The sequence below is a fragment of the Hoplias malabaricus genome, chromosome Y, assembly GCF_029633855.1.
Source record: "Hoplias malabaricus isolate fHopMal1 chromosome Y, fHopMal1.hap1, whole genome shotgun sequence".
NCBI lineage: Eukaryota > Metazoa > Chordata > Actinopteri > Characiformes > Erythrinidae > Hoplias > Hoplias malabaricus.
The window spans coordinates 42336718-42354124 of NC_089820.1; the positions used below are offsets into that span (position 1 = coordinate 42336718).

The window sequence follows — 17407 nt, forward strand, 5'->3', positions numbered from 1 at the left end:
AATGTAACAGCATCCAGTAAACAACTCTTATATGTTAATATGGCCAGTTATATCAGTAAATATCACTCATTTAATAAAAAGAAAAAAGAAAAGAAAAAAAAATACCTGTATGGATAAATTATGTAACAGTTTTGTGTGCTTTTAGAAAAGTAGAAAATTCTGAACTACAATAAATGTCATTCAAACTCAAAAACAAACAAACAAACAAACAAGCAAAACATCTAAAACATTAATACCGCTAAAATAAAATGGTCCATAGCTGATGTACATGGTCTATGTATGTGCATAAGAAAAGCAAATGTTTACACTTCATTAACAACATCTCACAGTCATTTATACACCATACAACTAGCTTCACAAGTCATTCTAGATGTTTTAAATTCGAAGTTCAGTGTCTCATCAGTCAATCACATTTGCCTTTATATTCAACACCACATCACCCAATCACAGTTAAAACAGCAACTGATTGATCTCAAAGAAGGCACTGACAAATGGATCTGGCCCTTCCTCAAATATATACACAGAAAGGATATCAGTAAGAAAATAATGAATTGGAAAAAGGACCAGGCAACCTTGTTTGTTCTTGTCCAGTGAACTGCTCGGCGATTACTTTCCAAGTGTTATGCAGACATTCCTATCTTAATCCCCCACAATTAGAAAAAGACAAAAAATGTAAAACAGCTCACATAATCCCAACTAAACTTCAACGTAACTCCACCTGTTTCAGTGGCAGTTTCTTCTTGCTAATTTAAACCCATGAATCTAAAAAAATAAATAAAAATAACAGAAGTACACTGAAAGCATTGAACGTGTCCATTGTCAAAAAGTCTTTTATGGAAAACCCATGTCAACAGAAGACTCTGTTCCCTCTTGCATGTCTTTCAAGACCGAAGGCAAGTATTCTGAGGAGAATGATAAACAGTGGCAAAAAGCTAGCATTGATTATTCCAAATGTAATCAATTTGTACATATAATTCAAACACATACTGTTTTATATCAATGGAAGCATACATTTCTAAATTATATTTTGTTAATTTTAAGTAAGTGAATGTGTGAGTTACTGAGTGGATAACTAAATGAGTGAAAGAGTGAGTAGGGAAGGAGTGAATTAATTAGTAACAAGCAATGAGTGAGTCAGTGCGTGAGTTTGTGAATAACTGGATTTGAGTGAATGAGAGAAGGAAAGAGTGAGTTACTGAAAGAATAAGTGAATGAGTTTGACATCAATATCAATGACAATTTTGTTCAGGAGAATGTAGAAATTTGTGTAGCTGCTGTTCACTGATTGAACACATAAGCATGTACAATCTATGACAGAAGATCATAAATAAGGTACCTACACATACAGGTGCACCTCAGAGAAATAGATTATCATCAAAAAGTTAATTTATTTCAGTAATTCATTTCAAAATGTAAACTCATATATAATATAGATTCATTACAAACAGACTGATCTATTTCAAGTGCTTATTTCTTTTAATGTTCATGATTATGGCTTATAGACAATGAAAACCTAAGAATCTTTATCTCCAAAAATTAGAATAATCAATACAAAATACCTGCAATGGTTTCCTAAGCCTTTAAAATGAACCCTTGTTCAGTAGGCTACACAATCATGGGGAAAACTGCTGATTTGACAGATGTCTAGAAGGCAGCCATTGACACCCTTCTGCTGTATCCAAGCATATTAATGGTAAGTTGAATGGAAGGAAAAAGTGTGGTAGAAAAAGGTGCACTAGCAACAGGGAGAACCACAGCCTTGAAAGGATGGTCAAGAAAAGGCCATTCAAAAATTTGGGGAGATTCACAAGGAGTGGAATGCTGCTGCAGTCAGTGCTTCAAGAGCCACCACACACGGATGTATCCAGGACATGGGCTACAACTGTTCCATTCTTTGTGTAAAGCCACTCATGGCCCAGAGACAACACCAGAAGTGTCCTTCCTGGGCCAAGGAGAAAAAGACTGTTGCTCAGGGGTCCAAAACATCACTGTGCTTGACTGGCCAGAATACTCACCTGACCTAAACCCCATAGAGAATCTACACAGCAAATTCTCCAGTGTAAAATCAACACTATTAGTGTTAACTTAACACTGAGAGTGTTAAATTATTACACTAACAGTGTTGATTTAACACTAATAGTGTTGATTTAACACTGGTGAATTTGCTGTGTATAGGGTTTAGAGAATCTCATAGAGAATCTATGGGGTATTTTCAAGAGGAAGATGAGAGACGCCAGTCCTATCGAAAAAGCTATTGACTCGAAAGCATGTTGCTCCCAGACCTGTCTTTAATGTCCAGCATTAACAGTATCCCCACAGAAGTCACCCATGCCATGTGCACTAATGCCCCATCATTGATGTTGGCTTCTGAACATTTGAAATATTGTCTTTGTTTGAAGAAAGACAGGGATAATTGATAAATGAACTCTAGGGACACTACACAATCTTTTAAAACCCAATTAAAAAAAAAATGCAGCCAAAAAACAAAAAAATTATATAAAAATAAAAATAAAATAAAATAAATAAAAAAATATAAATCTACAACAATGCAGACGAGCTGAAGGCCACTATCAAAGCAACCTGGGCTTCCAAAACACCTCAGCAGTGCCACAGGCTGATCACCTCCATGCCACAGCGCACTGATGCAGTAATTCATCATCAAAAGGATCCCTGACTAAGTATTGAGTGCATACACTGTACATGCCTATCAGTAGGCCAACATTTCTGTATTATAATATTTTTAATTGGTCTTATATTATATTTTAATTTTCTGAAACAATGACTTTTGGGTTTTCATTGGCTGTAAGCCATAATCATCAACATTAAACATAAATATAATCAACAATAAACATAAACACTTGAAATAGATCACTCTGTTTGTAATGAATCTATATAAAATGAGTTTCATTTTTCGAAGTAAATTACTGAAATAAATGGACATTTTGATGATATTCTAATTTACTGAGATGCACCTGTACATTACAGATTAGAGATTGGACAAGTACCTTGTTGTGGGCAACGTGGTCAGCAGCTCTGTGTAGAAGTGCTCTCTCGTCTCAGGTTCAGCACCCTGATCATGTAACATAATCAATTAACCATATATATATATATATATATATATATATATATTTAATTATTTACATTATGTTCTTCTATGTAAAATGATTTTGGTAGAAAGAAATCTTAAAATAAAGCTTGTACATTATAGTAATGAACTTTACTATAAACAGTCTGTCAATAGTGAATAAACAACTCAAACCTACATAACAGATTTCTGTAAATACCTGATATGCGTTTGTGTTTTCTGCGTGTGTTCTGCTGGAGTAGTTAAGTTCCAGCCACAACTCATCAGTTTGGATGTTTTACTCTTGTCTGAAACATTCTACACTGTTCTCATGCAACCCAGCCACAGACAAAATAAACGTCTGGACACATCCATTTGGATCTAATTAGCACAAACAAAAGATGCATAATGCTTCGGTAACCCCTTGTTTAAGGAGTCTTTGATGCTTTGATGTCTCCAGAGGTGTTGATCCAAACAGGCTATGTCATTATAAGTGTTTAATTTCCACCGAGGGCGGCACGGTGGCGCAGCAGGTAGTGTTGCAGTCACACAGCTCCAGGGGCCTGGAGGTTGTGGGCTCGATTCCCGCTCCGGGTGACTGTCTGTGAGGAGTTTGGTGTGTTCTCCCCGTGTCAGCGTGGGTTTCCTCCGGGTGCTCCGGTTTCCTCCCACAGTCCAAAAACACACATTGGTAGGTGGATTGGCGACTCAAAAGTGTCCGAGTGTGTGAGTGAATGTGTGTGTCTGTGTTGCCCTGTGAAGGGCTGGCGCCCTCTCCAGGTTGTATTCCCGCCTTGCGCCCAATGATTCCAGGTAGGCTCTGGACCCACCGCGACCCTGAATTGGATAAGCAGTTACAGATAATGAATGTTTTTCCACCGGTTACTTTTCAGCATTCAGTGTATTTTTGCAATAACTAAATCTTACTGAATTAATCCATATTTAACTTGGGACGTTATGTATTAAATGCTTGCCTTCAGAACTGAATGTATATTTGAACTAAATGAACTGAACAAAATGAAATCGAACTGAACTTGAACTGAATTAAATGTGAATTAAGTAGTTACACACTCACACTTGGTGCTGCCGAACAAATTCAGCAAACTCTCGATCCTTAGCATAGAGCTCAAGAATTCTAATCCTGTCTTGTATTTCCTGTGGACAGAGATCAAGACAGAGAGAGAGAGAGAGAGAGAGAGAGAGAGAAAGAGAGAAATGGAGGAGGGATATGACAAAGCTTCAGTGTTACTGGTCAATGATGTTTCACACACACACACACACACTCTCACACACACATGAAAAGCAGTCCTCTGATCAGTGCTTAGGTGGGGTTTGAGGAAGGTAATTGTGCTGGAACAGATATGCTATAGTCCCTAGTTGTTACACTACAAACAGAAGTATAAGGTAAGTGTTTCTACTAAAGTTGTTAGTGAGAAAAAATACAACATAAGGGAATTTTGTACTTCCTCTCACAAACCACCTCATTAGAAACATCTAGAGTAGACAATGGAAAATACAAAACTTTAATAAAGTGGACACTTAAATACACCTTCATTTTGCTACTTACTAAGCACCTACTAAGGTATGGTGATAGTAATACACTGGTCCCCACCTCTTTGGTGAGCTGGCTGTTTTCATAGATGTGGCATAGCTCCTCACTGCTGAAGTCACTGGACATGCCTCTGCTGGCTGGAACTCCAGAGTAGCCCTGGTTGTAGCCAGAGTTCACATCACTCTCGAACATGGGGTTGTACTTAGTGGCTCTCTCCAGTGACGGCACACTGTCAGCATGTCTGACAAGGCACAGAAAGAGAGAGAAAGACCGGCAGAAAGAAAGAGAGAGAGAAAGAGAGAGAGAGAGAATGGGGACATTCTTAATAACAAGTGTAAGCTAAAGGCATATAGCAATCTACAGTATTGAGCTGTGGAGCAGGGGAACTGTGTCCTCTGGAGCTCCTTGCAATTGCCACCCCATTTCCAAAAACGTTGGGACATTGTGCAAAATGTAAATAGAAACAAAATTCAATTTGCAAATCATTTAAACCCTATATTTAATATAGAACCGTACAAAGACAACAATTTAAATGTTGAAATTGAGGTTTAACGTTTTTTGAAAAATATTTATACTGAATTTGATTTGAGCAACACATTCAAACAAATGTACATTGGCATGTTTTGACTGTGTTGCATCACCTTTTCTTTTAACAATACTAGTGTTTGGGAACTGAGGAGACCATTTGCTGTAATTTTGAAAGTGAACTGTTCTTGCAGATTCTGGCTTGTTACAGGATTTCAGATGAAATCTTATTTTCAGTGGGTGGCAGGTCTGAACTAGTTTAGCTTCTGGACCCTTCTACTAAGGAGCCGTGTGGTTATAATCCATTCAGAATGTAGTTAGGATTGTCATACTGAAATAAACAAAGCCTTCCCCGAAAAAGCTGTTGACTGGATGGAAACATGTTCCTCCAAGACCTATCTTTAATGTCCAGCATTAACAGTACCCCCACAGACTTCACCCTTGCCATGTGCACTAATGCCCCATCATGGATGCTGGCTTCTGAACATTTGAAATTTTATCTTTGTTTAAAGACATACAGGGATAATTGATGTTTGGATAATATTTGCTAAATGAACTCTAGGGACACTACGCAATCTTTTATAAACCCAATAAAAAAGCAGACCAAAACAAATCGACCAAATAGATTCCTAAAGCACTGTTTACAACAGTTCTTCAACAGTGATTGCAGGGATGCCAGTTTGTACCTGAATTCTCTGATCATACAGATCAGATAACAAATACAGAAAGTGACTTCATGTTGTCAGAATGGTGTAAGCAAGAAAAATATAGTCAGAATTAAATGTGCTATGGTCACTAATTCACCCCATCTTTGTAGTCGTAACCATGTTCTCAAATCCTTTTCTCTTTATATTTTTCATCTTTGGCCTCGAAAGTTAAAATAACCATGATAAAAATGATGAAAGGTTGACCCATTAGAGAGAGAAACAGAGAGAGAAGCGAAATGTGGAAAGAGTGAGATGATTACTCAGTGGGGTTCTCTGCAGGCTGAGAGCTGATTTGGGTGTGCCCCACCTCTCAGGTTGATTTGCCCCACTCAGGCCACTGTGACGCAGGCTACTGAGCGGCTCTTCCAGATCCCCCACTGAGACATTACATCACCTACTCTCTGCTAGAGTTTATATATGTAGCCTACACAGACACACACACACACACAGATCAACCATAACATTATGACCACCATGTTTCTAGTCACTCCTCATTCTATCAGTTCTACTGACCATACAGTAGCACACTGTAATATACACTGTAGTCCAACTGCATATTATGTTTACCCTTTTAACATGGTTCTTTAATGGTCAGGACCACTACAGAACTGGGATGGTGGAGTGTTGCTAAAGTTTTAAAGCCACAACTGGTCTGAGAATAATCCACCAACAAAATATTCAGCCAACAGCATCCTGTGTCGACTGATAAAGGACTAGAGGACAACCAACACAAAATGTGCAGCAACAATTGAGCTCTCGGATTTTACATCTACAAGGTGTACAAATGAGGTAGCGAGTAGATCTTGTGTTTAAAATCTCCAGCAACATGTGCTTTTGTGTATTCAGTTGAGCTGAGAGCATGGACAGTGTATATACGGTTAAGGAGGTGGTCATAAAATTATGTCCGCATTGCACACACACACACAAAAACAGGGGCCAGTTGATCCTTCTGGGAATCTGCATGAATATGACTAGTAGGTTTTTTATGTGTAAATTAAAGCCAAAGCAATATATGCTGTATAATTACCCACTCGTTCATCAATTATTTAGAAATATACATTTATATACAGGTGGCATGGTGGTGCAACAGGTAGTGATGCTGTTATACAACTCCAGGAACCGTCGTTCCTCTGTCTATTTAAGCATATTTAAACACAAACACTCCAGCTTTATTGAGTGCATGAGAGTGAACAATGTTTATGCAGGCTATTTAAGAGTTTTTGCAAATTATGAAAAGGTGCATAAAAACTTAAATGGTAAAGGCTGAAAAATACCCAAATATCACAATTTTTAATGTTGGACAAGGTGGAAAATTTAGAATATCAGAATGATGAAAATGGGGGTGGGGGGTTCTAAATTAACAATAATGTTTTGGATGGTGTGAGTACAGTGTGAGCGGCTGTCCCTTGGACCACAGACTTTTAACAGACTCCTCTGACTCTCCTTCTCTTTCTCTTCTCTTCACACTTTAGAATTACTCTCTTTTTGTACCAGCATCACCTGAGATTCGTATTTTAGTGTATATGTACAGCACTGCGCAAAAGTCAGAGACCTAACAACATATATTTTCTTTCCTGTCAAAACATTCAAAACTAGTTGTATACGACAGAAACAAGCCCCAACAAATAAATATTAAATCAGACTTTTTGATGAAAATTTGTGTTTGGTATAGACATCTGTAAAAAACATTTTGACCAAAGCAAAACCTCACTCAAACATCTTCATCTGCCTGGTTTCTATGCCATCCCTGAAGACAGAAGTAAAGTGGATGGAAATATGTTTCCTTTTACATTTTTTTCTGCCGATATGACTTTATTGCACATCATATTTGTGAATTTTTGGATGGAAACCCTTGTGTTCACAAGTGGTACTGTCCTGTTGAACTCATCATAAGCATCCAGATGACAGGCCTCCCTATGGCCACTCCAGGCTTAGTAAATTTCCTGTGACACCACCTAAGTTTTGAATTGCTTACCATTATCTCATTGCTCTAGACAGACTCAATTTCCAGTGAAATTTCTTTTCTTTACTTGAACTCCTTTGTAAACATTATATAATTGAACATAACTGTACCATATTCTATATAATTGTAGATTTTTAAGTTACATTGATTTCACACAGCCCATTTCATCTCCTATATTTTATAACTTTACATATATACATATACAACTGTGCAGTACTTTTTCTTCTGACAGTAAACATAGCATATTTCATTCAACCAGCAGAAGCTGCCTCTATTTTAACAGTTAAATAAGAAACCAACAAATTTGTGAAAGACATTATAACTCAGAGAGTATGTTAGGTCACTCAGAAAAGGTAAATAAACATTGGTTTGAAAGCTAAGCTCAGTGGAGGAAAAAGTTCCTAAAAGAAAAAGTGCTTCATCCTGGAGCACTTCTTTGTTGTTCTTTGCTAGCTTCTAAAAACACCAAAAACACTGCCCTTGGCTAGGCTGGTTCTTACTGAACTCTGTGTCCTCATGAAAAAAAAAATTCTGAATTTTAAACACAATCAAGGCTGTGTTGATATTTTCTAATAAACACGTCTGCGTTTGTTAATCAGCCACAAAATGGCAGCCAAGCCTGAGGCTCTGTAGCTTTGAGGCTGTGGGAGAAGGGAGCTAACTCTTTGAGCCTCAGCAGAAAACTAAACATTTCAGGATTCTTATTTACACCATGTCCATATGATCAGTGTCTGACTATTTACTCATCTGAAGCCCATAAGCTTATACAGTGTTTAAATTGACGTATTTAGGCCATGCTTTGGTTCCTCGTAGATTAGGCTGACTTTCTCCAGTCTAATAGGCTTAGTCATAGTGGAAGTGTAATGAACTTTTGACCTTTATATGCAAAAATCTCAAATGCTTCTCACTAACACGTTAGCCTTTGTGTATTTGTTAGTGCTTAAGTCTTTGGTGAAGTATACATTTAAACATTAAATTCAGTAAACATTAATATGTTTAAAGACAGTAAAACATTGCATTTTTTAATTTATTTTATTTTATTTTCATTATATTTCTTTGAATATCATTATTTTTTGAGATGTTCTTATCCAAGTGAGGTTACCCAAGAGGAGAATCAAACAGCTTGCCCACCATATGGTGTTGCTATACACCATAGGGCAATACAGTAAAGTAGATGATTCATTACCTCAGTGGGTCCTCTGAGTCGTCTCTGTCATACTGGTCTCGGAGTGTCCTTGCCAGGAAAAAGATGATTCCGGAAGCAACAAGGAGAAATCCAGCAACAGACACAATGGCAATGCCAACCACAAGCGGCTCAGAAACATATTCCTCACAGTGCTCCCCCCGATACCACCAATTCTCTCCAACACGACACCTAAAAACCAATACACCACAAGCCAAAAATAATGGAGAAAACATTAAATAGTAACTGAATAATAGAGAAAGTTGGCACAATGGCAGAACATGTGAGAAGTTTGGTGTCTTTGACCCATGTCTTTGTGAGTTTCATCTGGGAGTTCTGGTTTCCTCACACAGCCCAAAAGCACACGTTCATAGGTGGTTTGGCTTCTCAAACATGTCCACAGTTGCGACTGTGTGAGTGACTCAGTGAGTGTGAGGTGCTGTGTGATGGACTGGGGCCCTGTCCAAGGTGTGTTCCTGCCTTGCACAGATTCCAGGTAGGATCTGGCCCCAGCATGAACAGGATTGGTTGCAGAAAATTTATGAAAAAATGATTAAAACAGGAATAATTTTTAAGGTGGTTTTGGCAGTGGATTAAAAAAATACAAGTAGCTGCCATATTGAAACCCTAATCAGAAATACCATCAAAAGGCAGCAAGCAATATTTGTGAACATGATTAATTATTCTTTTGACAATTAATAACAAAGAGATCTCACCTGCAGATGGCACCTTTGCCAGGTATGATGTCACACTTGCCATCGTTGAGGCAGAAGTCCTCCTGGATGTCGCAGATGCTTTGACAGGGAAGACCATCCACACTGAAGTAGCCAGTGTCACATACACATTCAGCTTCACCAGTCCACTTATTTACCATGCACTTGGAGAACTCATTACAGGCCTGGAACTTACAGGGGTCAGCTTTTTCACCTACACCAACAAAAAGAGGGAGGAGAATAAGTATCTCTACAGTACATAAAACTGATGTTGACATGTACAAGACTATTTTTCTGAGAACACCAGTAAAATCTTCTGTTATTGTTTATTCCTTCTTGTTATGAGACCCATCTTTTCTCTATCATTTAACCATTTTAAACACCCGTTTTGGAACATGCAGCTTGTTTCATTTAGTTTTCAATTAGTTTTTTTTTTTTTAATTCGGTGACTATATTTACCACTGGCTACTGTTTTTTGCATTGCTGACAATTATTACATTAATATCAAGGTGCTCCTAAAATAAAATATTATGGTCCAAAAATAAACAACATTTTGTGTTCTTAATCAAGAGGTTGGGATGACTCAGCATTTAGACACTGTGATGAGGAGCGTGATAAGACCCCGGCTCAGACAGATTACACTGGCCTAGCTTAACAGGAACAGAGACACACACACACACACATAAACACGGAAGATGACTCACTCGGACAACGTGCGCATTGCTGCACGTCTCACCTGAGAACAGAATGGTCTGCAAATGGAAACACTCAGTCTAAATGCCCAAAGCCAGTTTTGCTAAGCCAGACTGGACAGCCCAATTCTAATTTACTTTTCCATCTCTGCATTCTCTTTCGGAAACCAGTAGGAACTGTTTTCAAAATTAGTAGCATTTACAATATAACAGCAATAGTTTATAACATGTCTTAGCACTCTTTTTTCACACTAAATCTAAACATATGATTATAGGTATATGAGATATTAGTCTGTAAGCAAACAAATACAGATGAGCACACTTGTATGCTAGAATAAGATATTATCCCCTAAAGAGCCTTAGCAAACAATCTCAGACACTATGGGTATAGTCCATAAACAATCCTCTATAGATGCTCTTATATACAATGATTGAATTTATTAGTTTATAAACATCCTCATTTAAGGATCATCCTCATATTTCCTGTAAATTATTTTAAATGATATTATCCACAAACCACCTCAAAAATACTAATGTAAATTAACAGCTATTTGTCCATAAACAACCTCTATAAATGTTCTAACAAAATTTTTTTCTCTTATCCACATATGCTTATTATGAGTTCCCATATAATGAACTGGAATTCTACTGTAGCTCAGTTTGCTTGGCTGTGAAACAGGTACGTGACAATATCAGCATTATTCCAAAAAGGTGTCTGCTACTAATATCACACTGGCTGTTGTACAGCTTAAAATATGATGCTCATCCTTGCACTGACGTCAAGCAATTAGATGATATAAAGAAAAAAGAAAAACCTTCCTGATTCCAACTTTAGTTAATTTAACACTCAGGCACAATCTGTGACAAATGAGACATGGTCTACTGAGGAGGTGATCATTTACTCTCCAGTGGAATAATATCCTAGCCAGGCTTGGCACTCCTGTCCTTACAAAGTTCACAAACTGTACCAAGAAAGTGGCAAAACAAAGACAAAGGCTCTCATTGTGTCACTGTTGGTGTTCAAATTTGTAATCTCTGGATGACAGAGCCAAAACAACAGGGGCCCCTCAATTTAGGATGCTGAAATCATAAATAATGAATATATTATGTGGCATGTTGTGAATGATCTGTTGAAAATTGCAACAACACATAAGACCTATCATATGATGTTTGCAAGTTTCCTGGTAAAGTATGTTTAGAAATGGGATCTATCTGTGAATATACAATTCTGTAAGTATCTATATAACAGGCCAAGAAAATATTTAAGTCCTGTTTAGCCCACCTAAAATGCACCCACTGCCCCACTATATCCTATATTATCACCACTTGATCCACCTGATTCAACATCCAGAGAGTACTTGTCTATGGCAAGGTTCATGGTCTGGTAGGCAGTGTTGCAGAAATCCTGCAGGATAACATAGACTGCAGAGGTCACTTCGTGAGGAACTGGCTTGCCAAATTTCATCCTGCTGTTGACCACAATGCTGCCATTCCTGAAATTTAGGATTTCCAGTTGCTGGAAGTTGGAAAGATTGGACTGTAGGTATGGCACCAGCTAGACACAAAAATGAACAAAAATGAGACACTGGGTTAGAGTAGAGAAGGCACATTTATTTCAATACATCATTAGAATTAGACTAAGACTAAAAGTCTTGAATATAATAATATTTTGTATATCATAATTGGTTAGGATTGTTCAGCAATGGTTAAATATGCTTCAACAATATTGTTGGAAGAAGCTAAGCACCTCGAAATGTCTGTCTTAGGACTAGAATATAAGCAAACAAATCTAAGTAACATCAAATTAGCAACTGGCCCAAAGCTCTGTCTTCCTGAGGAGCACCGAGCCATTGAATCTCTAAACACAAAATAAAAACAAAATAAAACATTAAAACATTTAATTAAATAAATATGCGCATTTCCGTTAGGTACTATCAGTTTTTTTAATCAATTACTGATATTCAACAAATAGTATTTACTCTCATTTAAATATTTTTTCCTGCTTGTTTACTTTTTATCCCATTTTCACTTCTATTATTAATTATGGTTTTAACTGTTGTTACAGTATTTACCACTTTATGTAATTTAAATCTTAAAGGTGTTTTAAATCTTTACACTCACCGTGTTATTCACAGGTGAATTTGCTGTGTGGGTTTACAAAAAAAGCTCTTTGACACACTGAAATTCTTCAATGGAACTGCAAACATTCATTCATTCATTATTCATTATCTGTAACTGCTTATCCAATTCAGGGTCGCGGTGGGTCCAGAGCCTACCTGTAATCATTGGGCGCAAGGCGGGAATACACCCTGGAGGGGGCGCCAGTCCTTCACAGGGCAACACAAACACACACACACATTCACTCACACCTACGGACACGTTTGAGTCGCCAATCCACCTACTAACGTGTGTTTTTGAACTGTGGGAGGAAACCGGAGCACCCAGAGGAAACCCACGCGGACACGGGGAGAACACACCTACTCCTCACAGAGGGTAACCCGGAGCGGGAATCGAACCCACAACCCCTGGAACTGTGTGACTGTGACACTACCTGCTGCGCCACCGTGCCGCCCTGAACTGCAAACATTTCATATTTATTATTATTATTCAACTTACTCCTCACTGGTATGCTACAGTTATCTTAATCCAGTATTTATGGTAATGTATTAGGTACTCTACTACCACAGTGTTCATAGTTTTTCCTATATAGGCATAAACAAATTAAATATATCCTATGACAAGGTGTCAAGGTATATATAATCATAAGGTTTTTGGGACACCTTTTCATATGATCATAATCTATTAAATATGGTTCTGTAAAAGCCTTACCAGTTCCAAAAAGCGTTGCTCTAAGGCCTTGTATTCAGCAGAGCTTTTGTTGAACAAATCATCTGAGAACATCATGTTTGTGACCCGAAGACTGAAAAACACCATCAATGACCGTCCAGGACTAGGAGGCATGGCAGCCATTGCAACACTTGCCATGTCAGTGCCCTGAGGGAGCCCACTGCCATTGTCATCGCTGAGGCTTGAAGTGTCATACTGGAGGATTTCAAAGGAGACATCTTGGTTAGTTATGCTGGGGTTGTCTGGAATGTGAGCCTCTGTAGTCCTGCTATCATAGTCTTCACTTTTGCTTGAAAGAATGTGATCAGAAACACTGGAAGTTGATAGGATGCTCTCTTTATATAGATAATTCTCGGAAGACACTTCTGCATTAATTATTCTGTCTGTAGGTCGGAATGTTGGCTGGAAAAATGGAGGTACCATTGTAGATGGTTGATCCCTCTCAGAGCTATCTGTGTCACTGGGAATGACTGAAGTTGTTGCAGGTTGAATTGCAGTAGATATGTCAGCTACATCATTGCCCTTTTCCTCAGGTCCAGCAAGATCAGCGATATATGTAAATCCAGTTTCAGTGTCCATGTCCTCAGCTTGTATCAAAACTTTTGAAATGGCCTCTGCAGGAGCAAAATGGGTTGATTCATACGTGGGTAATATTTCTGTTGTTGAATAAAGCAATGAAGAATCCTCAACGGGGGCAGAATCAGATATTCTAGTGAAGGGAGACTCCTTCTCAGGTGAGAGGGGGGTTGATGGATCTATGCTTGATCCTTCAGTGATTGCTGGAGCAGTTGTCGCCAGTAAGATTTCATCAATGCCAAGATCTTCAGATGAGATTTCAGAAACTGGAGCTTCTGTGACTTCAAGCATAGTATCCACCCCTTCCTCATCAATAATCTCCACACCATTACTTAATTTGTCCAGCTCTGGGACAAAGATAACAGGTAAATCTGTCACATCTTCAATAACGGGTTTCTCAGTAGCGCCAGGGTCAACGGTAGGATCTCTTACTGTAACAACTTCAACATTTTCTACAGAAGGATACTCTGTAAAAGCCCAGAGAAAATGTTCCTCTGTTATTGTGTCCTTTGACTTAATGTCTGGGTAAGATACAGCTTCTGATGTTACCACCATATTTGCTGGTGTAGTCAAAACAGATGTACCCTGGACATCATCTTTGGGCCTACTCTCTTTAGTTTCAGGCATAGTTTCAGGCCTATTTTTAGTAGTCTCAGGTTTATACTCAGTAATCTCAGGCTTGTTCTCTGTACTGACATGCCTACCTTCAGTACTCTCAGACTTATTCTCAGAAGTCTTTGGTTTATACTCAGTTGTCTCAGGCCTATATCCAGTAGTGTCAGGCCTATTATAAGTAGTCTCATGGCTGTAAACTGTTGTCTCCTTTACGACAGGAATTTCTGTTGTTGTGTAGACCTGTTCTGGTAGGTCAGTTACAGCAGGCATGTAAGTAGAAAATTTGCTGGAATCGTATTCACCGTAAATCCCAGGGGCCTCTTGGGTCTGCATCGATAGCTCCACAGTCAGTGTCTCCATAGTCCAGAAGACTGGAGCCTGGTCTGTGGTCGTGTACTGAGGGTGAGTGCGGATGTCTTGAGTCACTATTACCCTATCTAAGAATGGATTTTCAGAAGTCACATCTGGGGCAGATATCTCAGGCTCTAAATGTTCTTCGTCCTGTTTCATCTCATGGTCTTCCCCAGGGTTTTGCGTAGTCTTTTCATCTTCCTGAGAGTCCTGTTCTGAGCTTTCTGAAGGTTTGTCTGGAATCCATGACCAGATGTTAGACCCTTGGCCATCACCGGAGAAGCCTGATCCAGAGCCCAGGTCTATGTCCATTGTCTCTACCACATGTGGAGGTCCCACATGAGGGCTTTCTGTCCTGATTCCCTCCGTAGTGTGGACTTCAACTATAATAACTGAGGTAGGGTTAGCAGAGGTTGTGGTTTCTAGGAAACCTTCTTCTTGGATTGTACCATCGTCTAAATTGGAGTAAAGCAAAATAAACAAAGAAACACAGGCAAGTCAAAGATGAGGACCACTTTATATAGGAAACAGGTTCAATATCATTTGGGCTATAGCTTGGGAATTATTGTTAAATTTCAGGGATTTGGTTGGGTGGGCTGTATTAAAGTTTGAACCAAAATGAACTATAAATATAAAGCTTACTCTCTGCGCTAGCCTTTGAAGCTATGCTGGTGGTTTCAGATTTCAAGATGGATTCAATGTCCATGTTCTTCAGTGGTTCTTCTGCAGGAGGTGATGTTGGACTTTCCTCAAGGATGATAACATCATTTTCACTGGCCAATTCACCCTGTGAGCTCATCCAGGGGTCATAAGGGTGCACAGGATCAAAGAGAAAATCCTCTTTTTTGAGGAAGAGGTCATTGCTGCTCAGACCCTGTCGAGGAATATCAGGTGGCTTTTCTGCAGCAAGAATGTGGTCCTAAAATGAAGGGGAAGAAATGTTATGACTTTACATGAATACTTGCAGATATTATCATCTTTTTGGCTGTAAATAAATATTATTTGTATTAATAGATTAGTTGGATTATTAAAAATATATATAAAGACAGAATATTAAAATTTGTTACAACATTTCAAAGAAATGTAATGCACAAAATAATGCACTATATAACGAATAGTGTACAGTTTCCAAAACAGTGTCAGGCTGAATATTAATTGATATTACAACAAAATAAACAAACAAACAATTAATCATTAATTAAATTGATTGTCAACTATTTAAAACCTTTTTTTCAATTTTGTTACATTAGTTTTTGCAAACCTAATTATTTTGACGATCATACAAACATTCTTTGTTTAATGTACTGTATCTAAAGATTCTTGTATTGATTTAAACTAGGAAAACAAATATGCTAGAAATATGGCCCATGAGACGTTGCTAACTATGTTGGTTTCTTTTTTTTCTGCAAGTTAATCTTGTGATCTTGCCTATTTGGAATCACTGCATTGCTCTGCTGAATCCACACTTCACAAGGCATGTGTCAAACTATAGCTTAGAATACTTTTGCATATATGCCCTGATATGAAGAAAAACCAAGCACACATGGCTAAAGTAAACAGTGATCATATAGTCTAAGTGTAACAAATTTTCCCCAAACTACAGTGGAAAGATTTTCAGGGGAATGTCTGTGGAAAACACAGAGTAGAGATGCAGACAAGACACAAATACTGTACACCCACCTGGTCCCACATGTTTCATTGTGATGAAAATATACACATCCAACCAACTATTACATACTTGCCCCAGCTAGAAACCAAAAACATCAATAACTATATCAGTAGTATCTGTTCTTGGCAAACCGAACCTTCTAGCATGATAAGTCACACTATAATGCTTTATGTCATACATAACTCAACATATTTTTTCAAGCTAAAACATAGGTTGGCATAAAAAATAATGACCACAGGTAAAACTGTATGTAACATATATATGTGACTTCCAGTATACATGTCTCTTGACCTATGGCAGTAAGAATAAGCAAGTAATAAGTGGAGTGTGACTGAAAAAAAGCTGGCTGATGGTGACATGGAGCAGTCATTAGATGCAAGAAAAAAATCTTTGCAGCCTGCAAGCCAAAGCCCCTTCATTCAAGCCCTTATTGCTAGCCAAAGCCCCGTCCACCGTAACAGGCTTTGCTTCTCTTTCATCATGTATGTAAACAGATTATAAACAAAAATGATGCAGCTTTGCCCAAAGGACAGCAATAAAAGTCTGTCTGTTAAAGTGGACCGATTCAATAATGAATTAGCTTCAGATGTTCTACTAGTAAATGGCCCATACGTCAGTGCCATTACCTGTTTGTGGAGAGAGAGGGAGAGGGAGAGGGAGAGAGAGAGAGAGGGAGAGCATGAGAGAGAAGCACATGTTCCTGGAGGCAGACTTCAACGGTGTGCATCGGCCAAAACAAGACTGTAAATCAGTTTTAATAAGGGTCGCAAAAGGAGTGCCAGATTTTTTTAAATGCAAAGGGGGAAAAACAGAGTAAATTCTGAGATTATTGCCGCATTCAGTGTGTCTCTCTAATTAAGTGATGCTCGCTGTGGAAAGTGGATCACCCACAGCAATAAATATCTCAGTGTACCAATGAAATTGAAAACAGGCTCTATTTTTTGGGGGGG

The 17407-nt window shown here is 38.3% G+C and overlaps 1 protein-coding gene across 1 annotated transcript in view; it reads right to left on the bottom strand.

Annotated features, from left to right (window-relative positions):
• The window catches only part of LOC136678433 (mucin-17-like), a 26694-nt gene continuing 9287 nt past the window's right edge, over window positions 1-17407 (bottom strand). Inside the window, exons 7-15 of the mRNA XM_066656485.1 lie at window positions 15431-15707; window positions 13229-15243; window positions 11735-11954; window positions 9711-9921; window positions 8998-9186; window positions 4677-4857; window positions 4140-4219; window positions 3006-3070; window positions 1-902 (exon numbers count right to left, since the gene is read on the bottom strand). Coding sequence (XP_066512582.1) covers window positions 3025-3070; window positions 4140-4219; window positions 4677-4857; window positions 8998-9186; window positions 9711-9921; window positions 11735-11954; window positions 13229-15243; window positions 15431-15707 — 3219 coding nt within the window. The 3' untranslated portion in view covers window positions 1-902; window positions 3006-3024. The remainder of the gene's footprint in view (window positions 903-3005; window positions 3071-4139; window positions 4220-4676; window positions 4858-8997; window positions 9187-9710; window positions 9922-11734; window positions 11955-13228; window positions 15244-15430; window positions 15708-17407) is intronic.